Source organism: Medicago sativa, chromosome 8 (genome assembly GCF_051527215.1).
Source record: "Medicago sativa cultivar Bolivia chromosome 8, Bolivia_mono, whole genome shotgun sequence".
Taxonomy (NCBI): Eukaryota; Viridiplantae; Streptophyta; class Magnoliopsida; order Fabales; family Fabaceae; genus Medicago; species Medicago sativa.
Genome location: NC_140756.1, coordinates 59,644,513 through 59,671,972, shown reverse-complemented (window position 1 = coordinate 59,671,972; position 27,460 = coordinate 59,644,513). Strand labels below are relative to the sequence as shown.

Below are 27,460 nucleotides of genomic sequence, written 5' to 3'. Positions count from 1 at the left end.
TTTCTACTCATAAAAAGAGGGGCGAGTTTGTAAGTTTATTTTGCTTTTTACAAGAGTGTGTAAGTTTAGTTGATGTTCCAAATTTTGAGTATCAATCAAAATTATTTGGAAATTCTTGATCAAGAGTTTAGTTATTTCCGTAACTTTGAATCACTAGAGGTCACTCCTTTGAGAAACTGAAGAGTTAACACAAAATAAATAAATTTCAATGTACTCCCTCCGTTTCAAAATACATGTCCAATTTTTGCAATGTGCACTATTCACTTGACTTACTTTGACCATACTTTTTAACTAATGTATAAATACACATATTAGCATGTAAGATGTTGTTTGATTTGTCTCGACAAATATTTTCAAAATATTAAATTTTTATAATTTTTTACTTTAGATAATTAAAGATATTAGCGGTCAAAATTGTGCATTGGCATATGTGAAGTGGTTGACTTGGACATATATTTTGAAATGGAGGGAGTATCATTTAAAATGATTTGAATATTAATTTATACCAGTTTGTGACTATAACATGACATTGACATGGGTTCAATAAAAACATGATATCACCATAATTTATTGTCAATAGCCAATGGATGTAACTCAATTTGTTAAGCATCATCATTAAACTTATGACAAGGGAAAGCCAATATTCGATCCCGGCAAAACATGTTCTTGGGGAGGAGCAAAGAGTTTTAAGTTGCAACCTAAACAACAACAACATAGATTAATTCTATGATCGGTTAAAAAAAAATTGAAGTTTGTGACAATACTTTGTGCAGTCAACTAAGAGTCAAAAACCCTAATTTCGACGAGTTCCTACCAAAAAGTGCTTTCCTGCCAAAAATAACTCATAGTCAACCCACTGCTTTGATTGATTGACTTTTTTTGTGAGAATAATGTGAGAGATTAGTTTATTAATTAACTTATTTGTCAAGTATACAGTATGTGTATGGTCTGACTCGAATTTGCCATAATTTCCATCGACAATAAAATCCAAACATACTCACACCAACAAAAACACACATCCTCATCCGCTATCCATATATCTATACATATATCTATACATATAACATACACATATTTCTGAGTCATCACAGAGAGACAGACACAGACACAAAGACAAGAACATGGGAACTGGTTCATCAAAGCAAACATATGGTAATTCAGAAGGAACCAAAGACAGAACAGATGATGATGATGATCATGATGATCAAGGTGGTGGACAACTATATGTTTCTCTCAAGATGGAGAATCATAAACTCACTACTCATCTTGTTCCTCATGTTTATGGTTCTGTTCCTCTTGTTGGTTCTTGGGATTCTTCCAAAGCTGTAATTCTCATCACTCTCTACTGTGTATTCTTTTCTGGGTCTTTCTAACTATTTTGCTAATTACTATTTTTTTCTTATAGCTTTCTATGGAAAGAGAATCAGTTTCAATGTGGGAGCTTAGTTTTGTTGTTCCACCTAATCACGGTAATTAAGACTTTCATTGGTTGCTTTGGATTTTTCCTTAATTGCTTTTTATGAAGCATCGGCACGAACATCAGACACGACACTACTAGGCGCCTATAATATAGATGGTAATTACATGTATTTGACAAGTGTCAGACATCAGATACATATTTTGTTTGTTTCTGTATTTCCCAGTGGTTTTTTAAAAGTCAAAAGGTGTACTTTTTAACAACTTGTCAGTTTGATAGATAGATAGATAAGTTACTCAATAAACACATGAGGAAAAGAAATATTAAAATAATTCTTATTATAATTTTAAATTTATTAATTAATAACTTCTAGTATAAGTTAGAATCAGCATATGCAGTTCATTCTTTTTAGTGAATGAAGAATAAACTTACCTTAATTTAGAACCTAGAAGATTTTTTTGGTCTTAAACCTCCGGTTCCCGGGGGAAAGGGGTTCTGGTAATGTGGGGTTCAACTATGAGGTAGATAAGTAAAGTTTAAACTTTGACCAAGGATTGGTCTAATCAGGGTTTGAGAACCTAGAAGTTAATCTTATCTCAGTTATCAATGTGAACCACAAGCTACAAGTTACTTATAAGTTGGAAGTTAATTAAAACCGGGTTTTTTCACTTGCTTTAAGCCTTTTAATGTTTTTCCATTTCTCAATGACTTCAAAATAGTATGGTCAATGAAACAGTGGATAATGTCTTGAGGTTTTGAGGTTAGAGAGGGCAGGGGGGAGATAATGGAAAGTGTTTGTTTCCTTCATTGTAAGTTCAGAATCCGGTATTACGTTGATTTGGCCTTTTTGTGAAATAAATGAAGTTTCGATGCAATCAATGTGGTAATCATTGAAGCGGTGTTTCATATCTGAAGCTGATTGATTTCTTGATGTGGTATATTCAGAAACTTTGGATTTCAAATTCCTATTGAAGCCTAAGGACAGCGATGCACCATGTTTTGTTGAAGAGGGTCCTAGCCGCCTACTTATCGGGGGAGCACTAGGGAAGGATGCCAGACTTGCATTATTTAAGCTTGATAGCGGTGAGGTTCTTGAGTATCAAGTGTTTGTTAAAGCAGATAGGGTTTCTCCGTTTGACCTTGCGGTAAGTTGGAGGGCTTATCAGGATAATTTCCGTCCTTCGGCCGTACGTTGGATGCCTGATGTCAGCATAAACTCAGCACCTCAGACAGGTGGCGAGGTAAGGCCAAACTGCCAGTTTCCAATCTGTTCTTTTAGGTTTTGTCAATCACGGAAAATAGTGGCCTGTTGGACTTCTGCTACGCTACCGTGTTATAACACCAATATAGTTTATATTTGACATCACAAACAATAACAATTTGTTCAAATTCCGCTATACTATAGTGCTACTATAGGCGCTATTTGATAAAACTGATTCTCTTATCTCTTGAAAGATATCGCAAATGAAAATTTAAAATTTCTTTCCTCATTTAATGAAGGTGTTTCTTCTGTTTAAAAATTCATATCATGCAACTGGTTTGAAATTCAACCCTTATTCTTGTTGGCTACCTTCATTTTGCGTTGCAGACTTATCTTTTCTCTGATTGCATTTTTTGTGATGGTTTGTACATACAAGATATCATGCTCTTAAAACCAAATCTTTTTTTGTCATTGGTCATTTATATATACTTAAGTTAGTTTCCCATTTATTTTTGCAGTATATTTCTAATCTGAGATAGATGTTATATGAAACAACTATTGTCAAGATTCAAGTGATTTAAGATTACTTTATTTTTTTGTTTAGAATGGTTCTTCTGCAGGTTTGGAACTTGATCTTGAGCATTATGTTGTCCGAGCCCCCTCAACCTCCGCAAATTCAGGCCAAGTATATGCAGCTAACATGACAGAGAATCCACGGTCACTAATTAGTGGATCAGGCGGAAGTTCATATTCCAACAAGGTTCAACATTCAAACTCACATTTTAAAATTACGATCATGATTATCATTATCCTTTCTCGATGGACCATTCGTTCATTACAGATTAATGTAGGAACTTAATAGGATAATTGATTAATAATTGTATTTTGATAAGATTTTAACCGGTTCAAGATTGGCCAGATTTTCTTCACTCCTTAATTTTGACTAGCAAACAGATGTTTAAAATGAAAGTGTCACTTCCTGATGCTAAGCGGAAACATGTAAGAAAGTACGCTGATAGCTTATGTTGATATTCTTGTCAATGTCATGCATAAATTTACTTGGATAATACGAGTAAACTCTTGTTGCACATGACAAGTTGTGTGTTTCAAGAAAAGTAAAAGGCCCACGATTACAGTTATAGAGAAAATAAACTAAATCAAAATTGTTTGCTTTGTAATTAAGCAGGCAAAACCAGATGAAACATACCATAGAATCTGTACTAACAACTTGCTGTATATTTGAAAACTAAACCCGAAAAGGATAAAGAACAGTTAAGCTCAGAACTTGGAACAATCATCATTTAGCTATTTCATTCTTGTGTTTAATCATGATCTGATGTGTGATGCTAATGTTGTACGCGGCTCACCATTTGGCTAAATTTACTATTTCTTCTGTTGATTATTATGTTTAGATTGAAGATTGTCTTTCTTATATTTCGGATTTTGTTGCAGCTGATTTAGTTGTCTAATTAAATTAATTTCCAGTAAAAAAAAGTATTTATTTTATTTTTTTTCTCAAGAAATCAACAAATATGTGCAATGCACATGTTAGGGAATGAAAACCTGAAGTGTGTGCCACTATTCCCACTATCTCTCTAAGCTCATGATTCTCTACGCTATAACACAAATGATTTGTTAGCTCAACTGATTTGAACAAATTATATCACTTAAACTAAGAAGGGAAGTGATACAATTTTTTAAGTGACATATTCTTATAAGAATGAAGAAAATTTGAACAAATTATTCATGATCTAATTATATTTTTTTCAATGTCTCGACTAATTTTTTCAATAAAATAATATTATAAGCGGGGCAAAGCAACCTTCATAAACTAAGAAGGGAAAGTTGGGGTTTAAGTTCATAATCAGGATTTTCATTATAGACTCAGAAATGATTTGGTGGAAGGGCATGGAGTTAAATCACATTCAAATGTCAAGCAACACCAAAATTTCCCTAATACAGAAGATAAATAATCTACCTAGAACTGGAAAAGGTTAATCACATAGACATAAAGAGTTTTAGACCCTACCGTACGTACCCAGCTTCAGGAATGAAAAGTGTGTAGCTTGCCTCAAGAACAACCTTTTGTGCAAACTCCATTGAGCATTATGTCATTGGATAGAATGAATAATCGAGATTTTCAAAAACAGAAAGGGCATGTAAATTTTATCGAAGGAAAAGAAGTCGAAATGAGATATTAACATATTAAACAAAAATATGTTGGTGAATTAAGGACCAGACTTGTAGGATCTGTATCATGATAGTACTAAACCAAACTCATACATCAATGCCATTCATACGGCTCGATAAACAATCATTGTGTTCGTGCATCCTTCATATAATAATTACAACATCAATGAGCAAAAGAAAGCAATGAAACTTCCTATGTATCTGATAAGCATATTGCTAACACAGAGTAATGAGCAAAAGAAAGTAATGAAACATCAATAAGCATATTGCTAACACACAGTACTTCAGCAGAAAATTAAATAAAGGGGTGGGGGGTGGGAAGATATATGGAAAAGGGCACAGGGCCAAGTCCTAAACCATTTAAAAAAAAAAAACTGTTTCTTCCACACAGTATCTAAAAACTAAATTCGAACCAAGCGAATCAGAGCCTCTCATGCAAATACATAAACAAAGGAGGCTCTAACAAGCAATGTAAAAATAACTGAAAGGAGGCTCTAATTACAGATAATCATATAAACAATAAGTTTAGTATTTTGCAACTTATAACATTCTTAACAAGGTTTTCTAGACAAAACTCAGAAGGGCAGAAGTGGAACGCAAGCATATACGGTTCTTACAGCAAGTGCACAGGTAAAATAATAACTGAAACACATATCTCAGAAGGGCAAAAGAGGAACATGATCATTACAAAAATTAAAAAAGACAGACAAATAAGATGAACAAGAAATATGAAGACATGTGATCCAATATGAAGTGTGCTGGTGAGACACCTCTATCGTGCATTCGGAAAAGAAATTAAAATATGAATAAAATGTTTTGAATACTAACCGAATAAAGAATATCCAAAAGAGATTGAATGTCTTTTTAAGAGATGCATCTTATCTTATAGCTTATAATGAGCATAAAAACAAAACAAATTCAATTAAGAGATAATAAAACCATTAAGGATATTCAATCAACAATCAAATCAAAGAGGCATCCTAAGAAAAGAAAATAATCACAGAATATATTACACAGATTGACATAAATTCAGACAAGTAATTGGTCAAATAGGAACTTACTTTCAATAAATTGAAGCCAAGCTTTCAACATAATCCTTGCAAAGGATTGTGTGTCTGAATATCCAAATTAAGTGAAATAATCACAAATTGAACATAGCAATTCCATTCCTATCATAAATATGTGATTATTTCACTTGATTTAGGGACTTAGACACGAAAATAAGGCTTGTACAGAAATCTGCGCATTGATGGAGATTCTCTCTCCTTTTTTTTTTTTTTTTAAAGGTAAGCCAATTGCATTAAGACAAAGAAAGATGATTACATAACAGTAAGGCATCAGAATAGTCTGGGACATGCCCCATCCATGTTCTTGATCCTACTAATTTTGCTATACCCACTAACTTATGGGCTTCACCATTGTTTTCTCTACCAATATAACAAACAGAAGCTGAAACAAAAGTGTTTAACAACTCAACACAATCAACAATAATAGGATCTAAATTAGTATTTGAACTCTTGCCTGAGCTACAATCTGCTACCACCAGAGCATCAGTTTGGATTTCCAATTTTTGAAGACCTTGATCATGCGCCAATTGAAGACACCACCTCACACCAAGCGCTTCTGCCATACAAGGATCAGTCACAATACTTTCTTTCATGCACACAGCCATCGAAATGTCACCGGATTGGTTTTTAAACACACAACCCCAAGTAGTGTAGCCATCCGAAAAGCATCCACTTGAGCAATACACACATCAGTATCAACTATGCTTCTGTCCTGGTGTTGCTGCAATCTTCTTGTACTTTGTCTCTTTGGATTGGCCTGGTTGAATTCAGTGACAAAGTCAGCTGCACATTTTGCCACTTTCATCGGGTTAAGAGGTTTTTGTTGGAACATCACTTGATTTCTCTCTTGCCATAGCTTCCACAAAGTTGAACAGAAAATTTGGGACCCAAGTTGCTCCTTACAAGTTAACCATTTTAGAACCCATGCTTTTAAATCAGCATTTTCCAGTACATGAATTCCAAGTGGGGATGCAAACCACACTGCCTTAGTAGCATTACAATGCATAAAAAGATGTTCATCAGTTTCAGAATTTTCATTGCATAGAGGACAACTTGCATCAATGTTTAGACCTTTTTTCACCAAGTTTTCTCTAGTTGGAAGAATATTTTTCGCTAATCTCCAGAGAAAATTCATTATGCAGTTTGGGAGGGTAATGTGCCAAATTTCTTTCTACATGCTTCTATTAGATCCAGACGACGATCCTGCCTGCGCCCTTCTCTTTTCTTCACCCACTTGATGATAAGCTGACCTGACCGAGTACAAAGCATCCTTTTCGCCGTGCCAAATAATCTTATCTTCTGGTAATCTGAACGAAATTGGGATGCTAACAATATGTTTTGCCTCAAACTCATTGAACACAGAAATAATAATGTCTCTTTTCCATGTCTCATATCAGAATCAATTAGTTCAGCTACAACAGCATTTTGGTCTAAGGTATTCATGGGGCTTAAGACTTTGAAGCCAGTTTGTGCCGGTAGCCAATTATCATGCTAGATTTTGATTCTTTCTCCATTCCATATCCTCCATCTGCACCCTTTGGCCACAACCACTCTCGCACTCAGCATACTCCATGCATAACTTGGTAAATATCCAGTGTTGGCTTCCATGAAGTTTCCTCTCAGATAGTATCTTGATTTAAAGACCTTCCCCATCAAAGTGTGTTCTCTATTAACTAATCTCCAACCATGCTTTTCCAATGAGGCTTTGTTGAAATCACTTATTCCTCTAAATCCCATCCCACCTCTACTTTTGGATTTTGCTAGTCTTTCGCAGCTTAAACAGTGAATTTTCCTTTCTCCTTCCTTTGATTCCCACCAGAATTTAGCTAACATAGATTCCAGCTCCGAGCAACATCCTTCTTTGTCTTTATTAGAGAGAGATGTGTTCATTTCTCAACGTAAACTATTCAATCCAGTCTTATTTATAACAGAAAGTTAAATCAATGGTTCAAAATTAACCTATCTTTATAATTTGAACTTGATTATTAATGTGCATCAACATAATTAAGATTGAAACTCAGAGCCATACTCTTTATCATCCAACATTATAAAGGAACAAACTCAAATTTAACATTTTACAAACCACACACTTCAGTTCCCCAATTGATTTCTATGTAAATTCATTTCAGATTTCTTTAAATACTTTCAACTGAAAAAACAAGGTTGTGTTATTAGATTAGTATAGCTGCTAATTATGATTAATATAAATTATGTTTAACTCAAATAAAATAAGAAGTTAAAAACAAAAATGAACGTTACTAAGGTAATTGCAGCAAAGGTGGTTCAATCATTCATCCTTAAGATACAACTACAAAAAAAACACAGAAAGTAACCAACATTTACAACTAAACCAAACTAGAACAAAGGAAACCCTAAATCAAAACCTAGAGAATCAACCACCGAAACCGTAAAGAGTTCTCCCCTGTCTCTTCAAAGCATAAACAACATCCATAGCTGTAACGGTTTTCCTCCTAGCATGCTCAGTGTAAGTAACAGCATCACGAATAACGTTCTCGAGGAAGATCTTGAGAACACCGCGAGTTTCTTCATAGATAAGACCACTGATTCTCTTCACACCACCTCTTCGAGCCAAACGACGAATCGCAGGCTTTGTTATTCCTTGGATGTTGTCACGAAGAACCTTTCTGTGCCTCTTTGCTCCTCCTTTTCCTAATCCCTTTCCTCCTTTTCCGCGACCTGACATTTTTGTTTGGAATCAAGATAATGAAGATTTGAAGAAGATTGAGTTTAGAATGAATGAATTGAAATTTCTCAGATCGGGATTATATATGAAGATTGGGAGTGAGAAGAGTATGATTGGCCGTTGATTAGAATTCAATCGGATGGATGATAATGGCGATCCGTGTCGTTTTGTTTGGTTTGCTTACAACCGTTGATGTTAGGCGATGGACGGTGCTTCTTCTTTCATGATGTAATGATCGAATTCCTCGTTTCTCGCGGATCGATGACGTGGCAAAGTGTACTGAAATTCAAATCCGCGAGCAAGACTTATTGAAAGTTTCCTTAAAAAAAAAACTTACTGAAAAATAAAAGATTTTTTTTTATTAGACTTAAATATTTCTTTTAATCAAATCATGTAAAAAAAATTATTTGGTAACCAGAAAACATTCATTAATCATAAAGCTTGTTTTATTTAAGTTTTTGAAATATTTGTTTGTTATAATGAAGTTAGCTTTTAAAGGAAGTAGGGACTCAAGTTTGTGTCAATTCCAATTATCTGTCGAGACATAAGCAACATAAAAGTTACTAGTATTAGTTTCTTCAATAGGGATAGATGACGTAACTCTATCCTTAAGGAAGTCATGGGCATGCACCTACAAGGGATAGATGACGTAACTCTATCCTTAAGGAAGTCATGGCCATGCACCCACAAGTCTAGCTAAAATTCGGTAGCTTAATGCCTTAATCAATGTTGATAATCCAAGAAATATTGGTCTCCTCATTATGCCCGACTTTAGTGGTACCTCTCCAAACCAGCAATTTTCTAATTGTTGCAATGGACGTGGAATCCTGAGAACATTGTTGGAGTCCATGTTGCTAAGTGACTTCTCCTCCTTCTTACTTTCTTTCTCTTGTATAGAGCTTGTAACGAGTGACACTCTTCATCATATAAGATGGTTTTGTATTAATGAGTTAAACTCAATAGTTTGTTCAAAAAAAAATGAGTTAAACTCAATATAAAAAATTTTAAAAAAAACCTTAAAATGATACCAAAGCCTACTGATCGGACCATCCACCATTTATATTTAAGCATCAAGCTCAATTGTGCTGAGCGTGAGTGGTTATAAGCTATTATATGATTATCACTCCGTCAATCAACTACTCCCTCCGTTTCAAAATGAGTGTCACTTTAGCCAAAAAAAATTGTTTCAAAATGAATGTCACTTTACATTTCCAATGCAACTTTATTTTTTTCCTTCCAACTTTACCCTCTCCAACTTTTCTCTCACACAATTTTCAATGCAACTTTAAGTTTGTCTTTTCCTTGGAAAGTAAGGGCAGTTTAGTAAAAGCGTTATATCCAATGATTATTTCATTCCATTTCTTAATCTGTGTGCCAAAGCCTAAAACGACACTCATTTTGAAACGGAGGGAGTACTTTTTTGGAAAATATCATTGTAAGAGAGGAAATTAGAAGCTGAGTTTTTCACAATACAAGGTGATACTAAGTTTCTTTTGTGGGTTGGTGAGAGGGATTCAGTTATAAGGGGGACAAAAGAAAAGGATTGCAACATCTCATGCTATAGTTAATGTCATTTTATTAGATGAAGCAACTAGTGCTTTGGATGAAGAAGAGTCCGAGAAAATTGTACAACCTCTTCTTGATTGTTGAATGATTGGTATAACATCTGTGATTTATGCATAGACTTTCTACCATTAGGAGGGGGCATTGTGGAAACTGGAATTCACGAAGAACTTGTTTCCAACTCATACAGTGTATAAGCATCTCTTTGGGTTGGCCTAGTGGTATTGACTTGAGATCTGGGAGTGTGCTCCTCCTTGAGGTCTCAGGTTCGATTCTCTCTAGTGTCAATTTAAGTGGGCTAATAGGTTCGATTCTCTCTAGTGTCAATTTAAGTGGGCTAATTTAGCTTCAAAAAAAAAGCATCTCTTGTTCATGGCCACTCTAGTGTCAATTTAAGTGGGTTAATTTAGCTTCTTCAAAAAAAAAAAAAACATCTCTTGTTCATGGCCAACTTTCTCTAGACCCTTGTTTGGCAAAGCATCAAGGTGCTTCATTTTCTTCCATAATTACAATTAACATTATTGAAATAATTAACATTATTGAAATTAAAGTTCTAAATTGCATTACGGATCAGTCAAAAGCGGGCTTATGCAACTTAATTAGGGTTGAGGAGATGTCACCCAAATTGCAGTGACAGATTTTTTAAGGCCTTGACTAAAATTACTTTACCTAATCATGATATGAAATTCAAACATAGTTGATACAAAACAAGGAAACATAATGCAATAAAATAAATCCTTGCAATAGTGTCAGGTCCTCAACTTGCATTTGCATATGAAAAAGACTGATTCCATTACTTCGATATGTATCTTAGTACCTGTTTGGATTGATTTATTTAAATTTATTTGTTGACATATATACACTTGTTATGAGATCGTTTAAGAGAGCTTATGAAAACAACTTACGATATGTTCATAAACTGTTTTCAACTTATTTAATTTGACACTTATTTGTTTGACACAGAGTGATTAACATAGTTGCAAGCTTATATCCATAGTTGAAGTAGAGAATTAAATTAAATGAGCTCACACCACCTTTTACCTTTGAAGTAAGTTGATGGTCACATACAATCCTTTCTACCACCTATTACCTTTGACGTAAGAGGAAATTTCCAACTACCATTACCAATAAAAACTAGAAATTTTACACTTCAAAGAACGATGCATATGCTGAGGAATACTCAATAAAACAACCAAAGGTTTAGATAACCATTTATCAATCAAGAAATTAATGTCCTGTCCATTACCAATCTGCCAAGATACATTCTTCAATACATCCAAGCAAGTTGATCTTATGTGACTAACTAAATGGCCATTATGTATGAATGCTCGAGCCCTCAAAGAGCAAGCTATGAGAAGCTACTAATTCCCAGCAAAATGCCAGTAAAGAAGCACTGTTATTTTCTTCTAAGCTACAAATCTTTTTTGGGAACCATCTCTCCATATATATTCTTAACTGGCTCAGTAGACCAAAGATTAAATTATACACAGTAGACCAAAGATCTATGTAAGTAGTGTGAATTGTGTTTTAGTACTAGCATTTTAAAACAATTTATTTACATATCATGAAAGATTCACATTGTTGCCGGTCTCTAAAGCAAATTATCTACATGGTAGAAGGTGGAGTTGAACCATCCTTGGACTATACCTGAATCCATTGTTATCAATTACGAATGGCAGATTATGGTGACCAGCGAAAAATCTACCATTTAAACATGCTGTTACAACCTACAGCGGAAACATGATAGATATAACAAGTATTGCAGCCTATGATAGCTGGCACAATGAACCAGAAGATATAAGCTTTTAAAAAATAAAGCAAACAAGAAGTGCATATATTCCTTTACAACTGAATTTTTTTTTAAAAATAGAACATGGAAAATATCAGGTCAAGTCCTTCAACTTCAGAAATTTCCTGAGCTAAACTTTTTATTAACGAAGGCAGCTGCAGATCCAATGCCACATGAAATTTACATAACTGTGCAGGATTAAAGTTATATAATTAAATCCAAAGACATTAATAACATTAAACTTTGAAATAAGGTATAAAAGAGCTAATAAATAATAATAATACTCTAAGGCATAATAAACAATATTCACTGAACAACTTATTCACTTCAAAATGATTAAAATATAAAAAATGACATGACATTAAATGATTGGATATCATAATCAACAATATTCACTGAACAACTTATTATTGTTACTACCTACCTTAAAGGAGTCAGACGACTTAAAGAACTCGAGTTTAAACCCTGGTGAAGGAGAAAATACTAACAAGCTGCAACGTACTTTGTACTATTAAGAAGGATCTAGAGATTAATGAGTTGGAGAAAGACATGGTTTTTGACATGACACTATGGCGTAGTTTGGTTCATGTAGCCGCCCCACTTAGTGAGATAAGGATTGGTTGTTGTTTGTATTGGACCACCAACTTGATATCAAACCACTTCGCCTTATCCCAAGACTCGTGCTTGGGGGGTTGTGGACCGCCAATATTATATTAAGGGCTCAGCACCCTCTCGAACGGCCATTTAACCCTTCCTAGTCGCCGCCTTAATAGCTTCTAGAACCGCTGTAACATAAAAGGCATGACTTGGGGCCTGAGTAACTTAGGCCGGGCCTAAGTAACTTAGGCCTTAAGTCACGGAAATACAAACCCAAGAAGAGCTATAAATACCCACCTTGAGATCATTCCCAAGGCATGACCAAAACAGACTAAACCTAGTTTTAGATATTGTACTCGCTGCAAGTACATGTATCAAGACATAATAGTATAAACTTTATAATGATATCATATCAAGAACATCATCGAGTGATCTATGACCATAAAGTTAAAATAAACAAGATGATAGAAATGAAAATAAACAAAATCAAAGTGGCAATTAATGTTTAAGCAGTCACAGGGAACCAACAGGGAGCCAACAAAATCAACGCTAGATTTGTACAACATTTAGAAATTCTTAGTGCCTCCAAAATTGCACATACATTACTTATAATAAAGAAGTTCAAAAGAGCAGAGTTGTAAGAAATAGTGCATGTTCGGTATCATGGTGAGTTTTTCGAAATTACGGTCAGTTACTGTGATACCAAACATGCACATAATAATTATAACCAATAAGTTTCTATAAATGATTTCAATAAATGTCTTCTGCAAAAGGAATAATAAAACTGAATCAATTGTAGCTACAATAAGTCTCTTTCCTCCTACCATGCTTGCCTTGACAGCTTGAAATTCTGAATCATTAAAACCTGAAGTGTGTACCACTATTCCCATTATCTCTCTAAACTCGTGATTCTGTACACTAAAACGCAAGTGATCTCCTAGCTCAGCTGGTTTGAGCTAAGGGTTGAAAAAATTGAGCTACGAGACATAACTAATATACTAACGTAATAACTAAGAATCTAACATTTGTCTATCCAAACACAAAAATGCTAACCTTCAAGACAACGAGCCCATTTAACAACATTACACAAATCTTTTGCTGATGGTACAGTGTACAAATGAAAGATGCTAAATGTATTTTATGACAGATTTTCAATGTCCCTACTAATATCAGTACATAAAGCACATTTAACTATGACATAAAAAATGAAATAGTAATATTCACCAAAATTAGAAATAAGCGAAATTAATTAGCACTTCTAGGATTAACCAGTTAGTCTAAATATATAATTGTTCCTCCTGTATCACTTACAAATCAGAAGTGACAAACTTTTGGTGATTTCACAAGTAAGAAGGTAAAACAAATTCTAACTCATCCTACTTCATTGGACATCTTGTTAAATTAAATTAGACATCATAAGTTTTCAGACAAAAAATAAAAAAAGAATGGACAACATAAGATATAAATGAGCATTGAACAGATTAATGACTTCATGTTGGATACAAACCGCCGTATAACCTTCAACAAATAAGTGACAGTAAATGTCAATAGATAATGCAAAGCATGCCCTAAAAAGAATTATCCACTGTGCTATGACTCAATGCATCGATTCATATAGAAACCACAAAATCAAAAACAAAAGTCGAACAAATTATTCATGATCTAATTATTTTTATAAATTAAGAGAGCATATCACTTCCTCTTCAAAAACAAGTGTATCATGTTTTGATTTTTAACTTAAAAAGTTTCTATTACTGACAGAAACTAAAAGAGAGAAAAACATAACCATAAAAGTTATATCTTTTTCTGTGGGGCAATGCAACCTTTATTATAAACTAAGAGGAGAAAGTTGGGGTTTAAGTTCATAACCCTAAAAATTACATTCAAATGTTAAGCTTGTATCAAGCAACACCGAAGTTGCCCTCTCCAAATCAATCAGTCTTGCCCAAATCTCTCTAATACAGGAGAGAAATAATCTCCCTAGAACTGGAAAAGGTTTATACCAAGCTTGAGAAATAAAAAGTGTGTAGCTTGCCTCGAGAACAACCTTTTGTGCAAACTTCATTGAGCATTATGTCGGATAAAATTAATAATTGAGATTTTCAAAAACAGAAAGGGCGTGTGAATTGTATTGAAGGAAAAGAAGAATGAACATTAGAATTAAAAAAAATATAAATGTTGTGTGTCAAGGACCAGACTTGTAAGTTGTAGGATCTGTATCATGATAGTACTAGACCCAACTCATACATCAATGCCATTCATATGGTTGTTAAACAATCATTGTGTTCGTGGCATCCCTCATACAATAATTAAAACATCAATAAGCAGAAGAAATATATGGACAGGGGCACAGGGCCAAGCCCTAAACCTTTCAAAAAAAAAAAATTCTTACACGCAATATGCCTGCGACTCACAGGCACATCTATGAAATGAAGTAAGTTTAATTGGAGCCACGCTAATCAGAGCCTCTCATACAAACACATAAACAAAGGAGGCTCTAATAAGCAATGTAAAAATAAAACAAGCCTTGTCGCATAATTAGATGATCATCTAAACAATAACTATAGTATATTGCAACTTAGGACATTATTAACCAAGTTTCCTAGACCATGGGATCCAGTAGAGATCAGAATATACCGTTCTTACAGCTAGTGCCCTGGTAACATAATAACTGAAACACAAATCTCAGAAGGGTAAAAGAGGGACACAAGCATAATATAAGCACATAATTAGAAAAGACGGACAAATAAGGACCTGAAGAAGAAATATGAAGACATGTGATCTAACATTGAGGTAAGACACCTCTATCATGCATGCACTCAGAAAGAAAAAAAAAACTAAAAAATTGACTTGAAAAACTCTAAAAATTTGGCACTGATGGGGAACATGCTAGTTATGCAGTTATGCCTTCTCCCTGTAATATAATCAGTTTCAATAAATGAAATCATTCTATTGTTTTCAAAGAATACGAATTTCTCTTCCTCTCTGCACTTATTGATTTCCAATAGTCACTTAAAGACAAAAGGCGATACAAACAATGATGGTAAAATCAACTTTCCCAGGCAGAAAATATTCTGTCAGTGAAACCTTTCAAAGTCATGGATAAGCTATACAGTAATTTCTTTGTAGTGAACTGCCTTGTTTTCCCTTAGAGTTAGAACACCATCCACCAGATTTATACATCATGTTTTGGGTTAAGGGCTGATTTTAAGCTTGCTTCCATGAACCATCATATCATATGGGATTAATAGTGTTGGGATATATGATAAAATACTGAATTTTGACATTCAGACAAAGATAATTGTAGCTAAAACTTGAAGTTTTTAGCAATATATAACAAAGATAAAAATAAACTAGGCAGATATTCTAGCCAGTGAAAGAGTGTTACTTATTTATTCTTTATGATTACAAAAATAACTTAAAACTTAATTGATGACGCAACACATCCAAGATACTTGCTAAAATGAACTATTGTGCTTACTTAGATGTTGACACTTCGACACCTACACTATGATGGGAATAAAGTGATTTTTTTTACGAGAAAATAGTGATATTGTATGGCAGATAAACCAAGTAAAATAGAAAGAAAAAAAAAAGGGACAAGAATATCCAAACATAGATTGATTATGTATCATTAATTACAAGTAAAATAGAAAAAAAGACAAGAACATCTAAACATAAGAGTATGTATCATTAATTGGAACTAGTTAAACTACAACAATGTTTGAATAGGATCTAGTTCTTCAAAATGTGCACTTAAATTTACTTGTAAAGAGTTGGAGACTTCCACCCGCATTTACACAAAAACTAGCAAATAATTATAAATCAGAAAGTTGCTATAAATGTTTTAAAAGAAACCTTAAGAGACACATCATAAGGTTCATATAGTTCCAATAAGCCTCATTCTTTTCTTCCTGGTTCCTAGCATTCCGCCATATTCCTAGCATTATGCCATGTTCCATCAATGACCACCAGATGGATCTATAATTCAAAACAGCCCTAGTTGAGTGAAATAGGCAAACAGAAAGAAAAAAATAAATAAATAAATAAATAAAAAACAAGGGAAAAAATGGATGCATAGTTCTCAAAAGTGCAGCGCCCTGTACTTCTGTTAAAAAATACAATATTAGCTTCAATCATGATGCCATGAATACAAGCTTGTACCGCAGGTGACACGAGGTTGTGTTACTAAAAATTAGCTTCTAAAAAAATATCATTGTCAAGTAAATAAATAAAATAATCTCGCATCCCGTGTGGCTACATCAGCGTGTGGATGTCAAATTGGAACAAAAAGAGTATTCAATTGAAAAAATATTTATGCTAAAAGTATCTAGACAACAAAAAGATGTAAATGAGCATTTATTCAACATACTACCTAGAATTTTCAAAGTAGATGTATTTAATACAAGTTCAAACAAATAAAATAGTTTTGGTTTTTCCTTTTCTCATCTACCAATATATATATCTACAGATATAATGAGTCTATCTAAGTCTGATGGTGTGTGTCATTGCTCATAAAGACATAAACTTAATTCTCCCTACCATCATAACAAAATAATCACACAATATATTACACAACATACATGATTAACATAAATTCAGACAAGTAATTCATCAAATAGGAACTTACTTTCAAGAAATTGAAACCAAGCTTTCAACATAATCCTTGCAAAAGATCCACCATCCTTTATTGGTAGTTCTCTCTACTATATTATCTCTCAAATTATAGATAATGGCTTGACAATTTTGCTTATTTGCTAATAACAGCATATTATTATTCTGAGAAAGGTGCAACGGCAACCATGACACTATAGGTTGAAGATTCTGATAACTAACTTTAAGCAACTGAGTCCAAGACTCTTCAACTCCAAATTCTTCCATTTTCCATATAACAAAATGTGTTTGCTTAAAATCATGACAAAAACAAAGACAATTCAACAACACGCAGATAGTTGGCTCAACGTGCGGCACTTCAACAAAACCCCGAGGAGGAAGTAACTGCGTGTGTGTCTCAGTACCCAAATCAAGCGAAATAATCACAAATTGATCAATAGTAATCCCATTGCTATCATAAAACCTTACAGCATTAAAACAATTGTGAAGTGCCAACCAATAAAGACTACCATTCAAATAAACACCGTGATTCTCACTCGGAAGAGTTAACCGAAGAGGAGCAACATCAAAACCTTCAATACATCTCCAAACATTATCACCCAACCTAAAAACTTTCACCTCAGTTCTCAACATAGTTGTACCATCACCAATCAAACGTAACGCCGCCACTTTATAACTACGAGTTAAATTATCATAACCAAATGTATATCTAGAAAAGAAATAACGACAATCCTTACAATAATCTTGAAAATAGCCTAATCTTTTAGATAATATCTTTGTGGCCGGGTTATAGAATCGAAGCCAAGTATCTCGATAACTATGATCGAGAGCGGAATAATGAGCAAAACAAAGTAATCCATTACAAGAACCAACTAACCAACACTGATCCATGACCGATGAAGTAAAAGAAGGAGGGTTATCTGGAAATGTGATGAGAGGATTGTCGAGTAACTGAGTTAATGGAACAGTTACGAGACGAAATTCTGCAACGGATTTACCGGAGACGAGTGTGAGGTGAGAGTTTTGGGTAGATCGGTGAAGGTGCATTTTGATGAAGATGGGATCGGAAATGAGGGAGTTAAAGAATTTACTAACGGATCTGATTTGTATGAGAGATTTTACGGGGAGGTGAGAAAGTATTTCGGTAAGGATTTCGTCGGGGAAGATTGGTTGTGACGACGGTGAGTTGGGTGGACGGCGAGATTGAGATGGACGGCGAGGTAGATCCATTTTGTCTTTGTTGAAGGAGAGAGATGTTCATTTCCTACATGAAACCATTTTTATAAAAAAGAAAGATTTCATAAAAATAAATAAATAAATATCTAACACTAAATATTTCATCAATGATGACATTAAGGGGGGTGTATTGGATTATGATTTTAAAAGACTATTTTAATAAAAAAAGTCTTTAAGATTTTAAAAGACTGTGTGAGATTGTATTGATTCTGTAAGATTTTAAAAGACTTTTTATGTAAAAGACTTTATACACTCAAGATTTTAATGGATTTATCACACTGACTTTTAAGGATTTCAAAGGATTTTATGGGATTTTAAAATTTTAAAGGATTCAATGAATTTTAGGGGAAAAAAGAACAAACTTACAAGCGTGAATGATAAAAATAATGAACAAATAAATTCTAGCGTTTGAATAAAGAAAAATAAAACCAATAAAAAATTCTTTTACTATTGATTTTAAAATTTTAAGGATTTTATGGATTTTATAAGATTTTAAGGGACTAAAAAACACTTTTAACACATTATTCTCCATACACATTTTTTATTTGTTAAAAATGTTATTCCCACAATATTTAATTGTACATATTTAAAATTATGACAACCCTTACAAATCTTTAAAAAAAAAAAAATTGTGTCAGCCCTCATTTTGTGTTTGAAATTAGAGAAGTCGTTTGAGTTTTTCTAAGAGAGGTGAGAGAGAGAGAGAGAGTGAGAGAGAGAGAGAGAGAGAGAGAGAGAGAGAGAGAGAGAGAGAGAGAGAGATAAAAGGAGAGATAGAGAGACGAAGAGAGAAAGGAGAGAGGGGGGAGGGGAGAGAGGGGGGAGGGAGAAGAAAGAGATAGTAACTTTTAAATGAAAAACAATCCCAAGAAATCTCATCTTTTCATGAAAGACTTTTTCTTGTTAAAATTACACTACGAAATCCCACAAAATCCATCAAAATCCAATTTATTAAACAATCCTTCGAAATTTGAATGATTTTGAATACCATGAGACTTTTTTTAAGTGATGAAAAGTCTTGATTGAATACCTCAAGACTTTTTTAAAATGACAAAGTCTTGATTGAATACCACAAGACTTTTTTTAAGATGCAAAAAGTCTTGATTGAATACCACAAGACTTTTTCATAATTAAAAAGTTTTTTAAAATCCCATAGAATCCTAATCCAATACATCCCCCTAATTCTTTACATATAAGGACTAGCATAAAAGTAAATATATTGAAAGATCAATATGATAATACTAAAGGAGATGACAAAATAATTAAATTATAATTTTTTTTGACCAAATAAATTATAATTTTTTTAAGATGACAAAATAATTAAATTATTAATTTTTTATAGTAAAATGATTAAATCATGATATTAAGCTTCTTGTTAATGATGTTGCCATGTTGGTGTGAAAGACATGTTTCTGTCGAAGTAGGTGGAGAGGACCAATGAGGTTGTTTGTTAAGAGTGATTAGATTATGACGAGTTATATTTCGTTATGATATGTTATAATTGTGCTTGTTTATCTAAGTTTGTGAAGAAAAAAAAAATATTGAAGGATTTATGCAATTTTAATTGTTTGTTGTTTTTTCAATTAGATTAAATTTTGCATTTACTTTGCCTCGTATATCACTGTTTTTAAAAGAAATCAATAAACACTTTTTTTTTTGAATAAACACTTTTGTCATCATGGTATTAAATATAACGTATAATTATGGCAAATGATAAAGATTGTTTACCTATAAATCAAAGGTTATGCTAAGATGTGTTCTTATGGCACATGTTAACATTGTTAAGAATTCCATAAATGGTAAATATTACAAAATACTCCCTCCGTCCTAAATTGTATGACGTTTTGGGCATTTTACGCATATTAAGAAATGCAATTAATATTGTGTGGAAAAGAGATATTATGAGTTGTTTTACAAAACAGGGATGCTATATATCCCGATAAAGTATATCGCGATAGCTTCCCGATTTGATATTGCTTTGATTCCAAAAAAAAAAAACTGCTCTCACTTACCAAACATGATGTCAGCAGCAATAAGTTCATTTGTGTTTTAAACGGTCGGGACAATTTCGGGAATCATTTTATCGGGACAAGCAGCATTTTTCTTTACAAAATTGTCCTTAATAAATAACATGGGAAAGATAAATGAAAGAATTGAAAGAAGAGAGAGTTATAAATAGTTACGGTTATAATAGGAAAAGTAACATTAAGGTTGCATTGGTATTGTAAAGTGACATATAATTTGAGACAATTTTTTTGGCTAAAGAGACATACAATTTGAGACGAAGAGATTATTAATTTTTAATCTCTAAAAAAGTAAAATGACACAATTTTCTAGACAAAATTTTCACTTTAGATTCATTAATTGTACCCTAAAGGTACAAATTAGCAGCATTTCCCATAAATTAAAGTAAAAATCAAACAGTTTTTCTTTTTTTTAACAAATTTTCCTTTGTTAAAGTCATTTATATAAGAAATTTTTAAAACCTATTAAAACAATACATTGATAAAATGTTTATGATGTGACAAGTTAAAGTGCATTATTGAAAGAACCAACAAACTTGAATAACAAGTGACTAATAATAGAAAAGTTTAAAAAATGAATGGTACCCATGTCGATTATATATGAAGACCACATACTAAAAAAATGAAAAATTTGCTCACATATTTATAAAGACTAAGCATATTTAACCCTTCTTTAAAAAAATATATTTAACCCTAAAATTATTTGGTAAATAAAATTGCTATTAAATAATTGAGAAATACAGACATCAACTTATTTGGTATATTTTTTATCATAAGATATTGTTTTGTTGATCCTTCAGTTAATTGAACAATATAATCAATTATCTCATCAACAGTGTCATTCAGAGGAGTGAGTGTTGCTTTTTCTCTGGGATATTCTTCATTCCTTGAATTTTTATACAATTATGGGTAGGTGTTATCCACAGTTTGTTTGAGTGGATCATTAGTCGGTTGGATAAGATATTGAGGTGGTATTTTTGTCCATGATGCAACATCTTCTCCATCTCTACATTTTGCTTCAACCTTTCCATCACCAAGTTGAAGGAGCCACCTATTAAATTCGCATGTCAACATATGTTGTTCGCCCGAAAGGGTAGTATCCCTAACTCTCATGTTAGTGGACAACATAAATATTTTTCAATAGTCCCACAAATTAGACTTGTTAATACATGAATGCACTATATCATGTCGTTGGCCTCTTGATATTATAGGAAGTATTTGCCTGAAATCTCCTGCAAGTAGAACAGTTTTTCCACCAAATGGCTGATCTACCTTTTCTCGTCTCTGGTATCCAATTATGTCTTTAAGTGTCCTATCAAGAGCTTCATAAGCCAGTCTGTTAGTCATAGGTGCTTCATCCCAAATTATTAGATCCACTTGAATCATTAAGTGAGCAACGTTAGTATTCTGCTCGATTGAACACGTGCTGTTTTAAAAAGAGATCTAGATGAATTTTAAATTTACTATGAGATGTTCTTCCCCCAGGAAGTAACAATGATACAATTCATGTAATGAAGTAATTTTAGAAAATACAAATCAGACTACATTAATTAAGGATATACATGTGTATATGTGATATATTGATGTAATGTTGGAAAGCGCTTGTTATTTATGTAATAATTTTTTTAGAAGAATTGTTTATGTAAGATATGATATTTTAATGAACAGGCAAGTCAATTGAGTTGTTCATGGAAGATAAAAGCTAAATTTATTGTGGCAAATGAAAAAAAAAAAGGTAACTAAGTTTGACTATGTGTATATGTAGTTAGTTTTTTAATGCAAATTAAAAAAAACACACGAAAAACCGTTAATAATTAATTAAAATTTTAACCTCATGATAAAAGAGATAGTAATATATATATATATATATATATATATATATATATATAGATTGACACAGTTATTGTTATAACAAAGGACTGTCATAATTACCACACAAATAAACAACAACATTTTATATAATAAGAAATGGATAGAAAGTGTTGGATTACCTGAAGATGCGACATCAAGTACTATCTTTCTGTCTGACATTAGTTTTGCAATGATTGTTCTATATAGAAAAGTCTTTCTCGTTCCTCCATGACGTATACGAAGTAGAACCCACCTATATCAGCGTTGACATCATGCACAACATGATTATATACATCAATTTGCTGGTCATTTAACAATGGAAGACATCATTCATGTTCTTGCTTCAAGTCTTCAACATTATAATTAAGCTCTTCTACAATTAGTCAATTATCCTTGGTTGCGATGGATGAATCATCAGGTAAAGGCATTCCATCAAAATCAGAAAGCTCCATTCCATTCATCACCAAAAAAATTTCGATTTCAATCAAGCAGTATGATTGGATCTGTCTGGGACTAAGTTCCAAGCCCATAGTGTTTAAAGAGTTTTCTTTTTTTGTAGACAATGTCATCGGACAATAGTTCCCAATTTTTTTCCCATAGTTTTGTTATATTTGTCACTTCTCTATAGAATAGAATAGTAACAAACAACTCTCCTAATTGAGTAGTTGTGGCCCACACTGATGCTTCATTCAAGGCATCATTCCACTCTTTGTCATCGTTTAGTAGCCCATGCGTGTAACATGCTTCTTTGAATGATGCATAAGTTACCCCTCGCACTGTTTCAATGCTTTTGATGTTTTTTAGGCCTCAAATGACATTCAACAAAATTCATAAGCAATACCTCTCGTACACATGTTGGGTGTGCGTAAAAAATTCTTCAAATTGTCTTTCCAGCCTTCATCTTTTTCCATTTTTAAATTTTTTCATCCCAAACAAATTTTGTGGGGAATTCAGAATATGTTAATTTACGCGTTTCTCGGATCACTTTATTCATCCTCATCCATTCAGTGAACATTGTATCTTGAATGCCTTCTCTTTTAATGACATCTGCCAATTGCTCTGAATATCTTAGAGTGACTGAGTTATGTTCCAGTAAATGGAAGCTCAATCTCATAACAGATGTACTTCGGTAGTGTATGTCAAAACTGAATATCCTCCAACATGCCTCACATGCTGACACATACCATGGAATTGTTTTGCATAAATGGTGATACAATTATGGAATTAGTAACTATCATTTATATTTTATAAATAAATATTTAAATTAAATTTTGTAATATATTTAAAGTCAGACAAACTGCGTAATACATGTGATGATGAAATAGTATCCTTAATATATATTTTTTCTTTAAATATTAATTTGTGATAAATTTAAAAGGTAGTTTAGCAGTATTTTCGCAAAAACAAGCAATAGTTTATAAATTTTGTTGTGAAACATGTATCGATTAAAAAATTGTGAACTATTGACTTATCTACAATCCAAGAATGTTTTGATCTCATCAACTGTTGTTATCTTTTTTGGATTTGTTGTTGTGTTCCCCAAAACATTTTCTTCTATTAGAACTGCTGCTCCCGGGCCCTAGTGGAGATACTTAAATAAGTACTTAATAACTCTGAACTTGTTGCACCATTCAACATTCAAATTTGATTGAAAAGCTAGTAACAAATTCTGATTGTATGGAACGGTTATCCAAATTAACATCCCCTTTTTTCACATGTCTTCCATCGTCTCTCCTTCTATATGTTGGAAATCTATCCATATCTATTATTGTTTGAGCACAAAAGTTTTTTGGGAAGTTTCTGTTGCAAACACCATTAAGCATGCAAGGTGCATTTTTGTTTGCAGGTTCACATGGTTCGTGTAACATGAATTCTTTGACTGCATTAAAAACTTCTGGATCATCTTTCTTAGAAGGCATTTCTGCAGTAATTATTTTAACTATATCCTCTGGTGTTGGATACTTATTACTTTCATGCAACCACAAAAGAATGCGAGCATGCGGCAGTCATCTTTTTTACGGAAAAAGCAAACTTCTTTTTGGACATTTACACTTAAATTAAAAAAGTTATGCATTTTGTGTTGGACTATATCCTTTTTTATGTTTGTCTAAAAAAAAAGAAATAGTTTTCAAATTCGCTATGACACAATAGTAATCTTTGTTATATCACTCAAAAGAAGATTAATAGTTTATTGTGGACTATGTCATTTTAGTCACCTTTTTTCAATTATAGTTTTTCAATCTTTGGAGTTTGGACTATATCTTTGTTACTACGTGTTTCAAATTCGTTTAAGTCATGTGTACTAAATCAGATTAAATTGAATTCTTGTTGTCAATTGAAAACTATTATGTGATTAAAATAAGGGTTTAAATTCGTTATTATTATGATATTGATCAAATTCGTTATGACTATGTCATTGCAACGTAAATTTGAGAGAATCTTGTGGTATGATTGTCAATTCAGGAATTGAATATTCATCCCATAGTTTCATGGGATAAATATTTTCTTATAGCATAAATTTGTTTTATGTTATTTTAACGGGCAACTCAGTTAATTTTTTTAACGAAGACCATGCGATTCATTGTTTTTTTGCAAAATCTTTAATTTTTTCTACAGATGCATCATATTCCATTTAAGTTTTTTCTACTACCCTCTTCAGAGCACAACGTTGAAATTCCAGTTTTGTTTAGAGCAGGGTGAAAGAGAAAAAGGGCCTTGTGTACAAACCTGAAAATTGGGGGACAATTTTAAAATTTTAACTGCCTATTTTTGTTAATAACTGTTAACATGATTACTCATATGCTGTAATTGTTAATTTTCTGAACTTAATATTCATCCCATATCTTGATAAAAAAATATTTATACTTTAAATTAAAAAGTTATGCATTTTTTCCCTGTTTTATGAGATGTTTTTGAAAACGATGAACAGAAATACATATATAAAAGATTTAGTCAGTGATTCCTTTTTACCGCGTTTTCTATTATACTATATGACATACTCTTTCCTTTTATTTCATTTTTCTTCCGATAGTGATTTCATGAATTTTGTGATCTTTGAGATTTACTTAATTTATGTGATTTATCCTTCATTCTAGAGTATCCGACTCCCAAATTTGACTCAATATCTTTTTCTTCCATACCATCCGACTCCCCTTCATACTACAACCTGGAGAAGGATATTCACATCTTTAGGGGACTTTTCTTTTTGCCACAACCTGATAAATAATCAAAATATATCTATCATATTACCTCAACCTTCTCCTCTTTTGTGGCAAACATGGTGTATTTATTTTTGGAGAACAACTCGATGCATTGCATACATTGTCAACCTTATCATCTTTCTCAACCTAAAATTTGAAAATCATATAATTAGATATTTACCCCCAGACTTGTTAGTAAATGAATATGAACTTCATATTGAGAACAACCTTCACTTTCAGTTCCACAATTCTGCTCACCGTGAAACTTGTTCTTCCACCACTTTCAAAGTAAGACTTCATTTTAACTTGGAATATATGTGTGGACCCATTGATCTTTTGAAGCCGTGGATGTATTATTGGACCAGATACGGTTTCCTATTTGGGAAAATGTATTTAAAATACATATGTATTAGTTTTAAAATTATTACCCTTAGTTGAGAAAATATATATTTTGTATTGTAATAAGAGTTCATAGTGAAAGAAGAGTCAACACTTACATTTTCTAAAATTGAGGTTAGAAACAACCAATTTTAATTGAGTCACTCGTTCAACAACTTCCTCAAACAACACAAACATAATAGAATCAGTAAAGTCATTGACGTCAACTTCCAAACGATACCTATATAAGCCATTTTCCAAAGATCACACATTTAAGATTATAATCAATTTGAAATGAAAGAAAGTAATTTAGCACAGTTATTTTTGGAAAATGATATGAGAACCCTGTCACCGGATATTCCACATCTGCTTTACAATGTTCACACTTGAATTGTGTTTCAGTGGATCTAGCGCTCTTTCTACACTTGGGACATGAGATGTAATACCAGCTATTTTTATCGAAAATCTCAGTTATAGTTATAACACAGTTAAACACAACATCCTGTGATTGTATTCAAAAGAAGCAAACAATTAAAGTACACCAAAATGATAAGCAAAATTTGTTAACTAAGTTGTCTACCATATTATCCCCTGATATTGCCGAACTCAAAATTTCAGATATAGTCATTGTTTTGTCTAGTTTATAAAGGACAATAGACCCTACGAGACCCGCATTTTCAGCCTTTTGCAAATCACCGGTACCCCTACAATACCACAACAATGCATTAATAAATTATTGTGTGATGAAAATATTCATTGATATATTATTCTGTGTGACGAAAATAATTAGGGGATTAATAAATATATTCATTTACTTGAATGGCTGAATGAGCCGTGCAGCTTCTGGAATGTCTATATTGATATAATTATTTGTCGCACTTGATGAGCCAACACATACATCACCTATTCAATAAAGTAAATTTAGTTGTATTTAAAATTCAAGGATTTTATTTATTAGAAATTAAATCAAACTCTTTAAATGAAAACTCACAATATGATATTTTACCTTGATACATTTCAACTATAGCGGATGTGATAACTGCAACATTTGAATATGGATTAGGAGCGTCACGCAAAGACCTTTTTAGCGCCTCTTTAAAGACTGTAGCATGTCTATCCTACAATGTGACATTGAATGCGTTTCAATGTTAATTTTTAATTAAAAAAAATCATAAACTCATGAATACATTTCAAAACACATAATGCCTACGTAGTATATTACATTGTACCTCATATCTTTTAGCCTAACTGCCAACATATCCACTATACCATGTTGAGTTCTTCTTTGCTCAATAGGATTGACATCGACTATGACTCCAATTATATCTGATATATAGTTAAGAAAATGATTAAAACAATAACTTGATATTTAATATTGTAAGATGGTAAATCAACTTGTGTATAGATCTTTGCCAATTCGGACCTCCAAATGGTCATAATTAACAAATTTGAAAATATGGAGAGAGATCTTGCCATCATCATAATCTTTTTTGTTGAATTTGGTGTCAGTATGAAACTGTAACATCGAAGAATTGCTTTCAACCACATCATACATTTTGTTGTTGTTTGACACAACAAATTTTGTAATGACATATATTTTTCCCTCTTGCAATGATTTTTTTCGGAATG

General features: G+C 32.7%; 4 protein-coding genes and 1 pseudogene across 9 annotated transcripts; 1 reads left to right on the top strand and 4 right to left on the bottom strand.

Moving 5' to 3' along the window:
- Positions 1-960: 960 nt before the first annotated feature.
- LOC146900068 (6-phosphofructo-2-kinase/fructose-2,6-bisphosphatase-like) lies at positions 961-3,904 on the top strand. 3 transcript variants are annotated; one of them, XM_085738861.1, is made up of 4 exons: positions 961-1,325; positions 1,406-1,469; positions 2,363-2,658; positions 3,573-3,904. In XM_085738861.1, the coding sequence occupies exons 1-4, from the start codon at positions 1,122-1,124 to the stop codon at positions 3,645-3,647; spliced, it is 639 nt and encodes a 212-aa protein (XP_085594987.1). In that variant the 5' UTR covers positions 961-1,121; the 3' UTR covers positions 3,648-3,904. The 3 variants fall into 3 exon arrangements, with proteins under 3 accessions (XP_085594987.1, XP_085594988.1, XP_085594986.1); XM_085738862.1 differs by having other exon boundaries at positions 3,566-3,669; XM_085738860.1 differs by lacking the exon at positions 3,573-3,904 and adding an exon at positions 3,223-3,547.
- A 2,560-nt stretch (positions 3,905-6,464) lies between these two features.
- On the bottom strand, positions 6,465-7,010 carry LOC146900067 (uncharacterized). Its single transcript, XM_085736901.1, has one exon. It carries the CDS (start codon positions 7,008-7,010, stop codon positions 6,465-6,467), a length of 546 nt encoding a protein of 181 aa, XP_085593027.1.
- A 1,132-nt stretch (positions 7,011-8,142) lies between these two features.
- Positions 8,143-8,634, bottom strand: LOC146900066 (histone H4). Its single transcript, XM_085738859.1, has one exon. The coding sequence runs from the start codon at positions 8,577-8,579 to the stop codon at positions 8,268-8,270; it is 312 nt and encodes a 103-aa protein (XP_085594985.1). The 5' UTR covers positions 8,580-8,634; the 3' UTR covers positions 8,143-8,267.
- Positions 8,635-11,353: 2,719 nt separating this feature from the next.
- LOC146900065 (F-box/kelch-repeat protein At3g23880-like) lies at positions 11,354-18,397 on the bottom strand. Of its 4 annotated transcripts, none has more exons than XR_015022151.1 (3): positions 17,159-18,397; positions 16,387-16,509; positions 11,354-11,869 (listed from the first exon to the last, which is right to left on the bottom strand). XR_015022151.1 is itself a non-coding variant. In XM_085734013.1 (2 exons), exon 1 carries the CDS (start codon positions 18,370-18,372, stop codon positions 17,161-17,163), a length of 1,212 nt encoding a protein of 403 aa, XP_085590139.1. In that variant the 5' UTR covers positions 18,373-18,397; the 3' UTR covers positions 16,126-16,527; positions 17,159-17,160. The 4 variants fall into 4 exon arrangements, 2 of the variants coding, with proteins under 2 accessions (XP_085590139.1, XP_085590138.1); XR_015022152.1 differs by having other exon boundaries at positions 11,779-12,119; XM_085734013.1 differs by lacking the exon at positions 11,354-11,869 and having other exon boundaries at positions 16,126-16,527.
- A 2,704-nt stretch (positions 18,398-21,101) lies between these two features.
- LOC146900064 (uncharacterized) lies at positions 21,102-27,386 on the bottom strand (annotated as a pseudogene).
- Between the last annotated feature and the right edge of the window lie 74 nt (positions 27,387-27,460).

Excerpts from the sequence above, each read along its gene's own strand:
- LOC146900066 (XM_085738859.1), bottom strand. The coding sequence starts at position 8,579 with ATGTCAGGTCGCGGAAAAGGAGGAAAGGGATTAGGAAAAGGAGGAGCA.
- LOC146900067 (XM_085736901.1), bottom strand. The coding sequence starts at position 7,010 with ATGAATTTTCTCTGGAGATTAGCGAAAAATATTCTTCCAACTAGAGAA.
- LOC146900068 (XM_085738860.1), top strand. The coding sequence starts at position 1,122 with ATGGGAACTGGTTCATCAAAGCAAACATATGGTAATTCAGAAGGAACC. Across the intron at positions 1,470-2,362 it reads TGTTGTTCCACCTAATCACG|AAACTTTGGATTTCAAATTC; the intron begins GTAATTAAGACT and ends TGGTATATTCAG. Across the intron at positions 2,659-3,222 it reads CACCTCAGACAGGTGGCGAG|AATGGTTCTTCTGCAGGTTT; the intron begins GTAAGGCCAAAC and ends TTTTTTGTTTAG.
- LOC146900065 (XM_085734013.1), bottom strand. The coding sequence starts at position 18,372 with ATGGATCTACCTCGCCGTCCATCTCAATCTCGCCGTCCACCCAACTCA.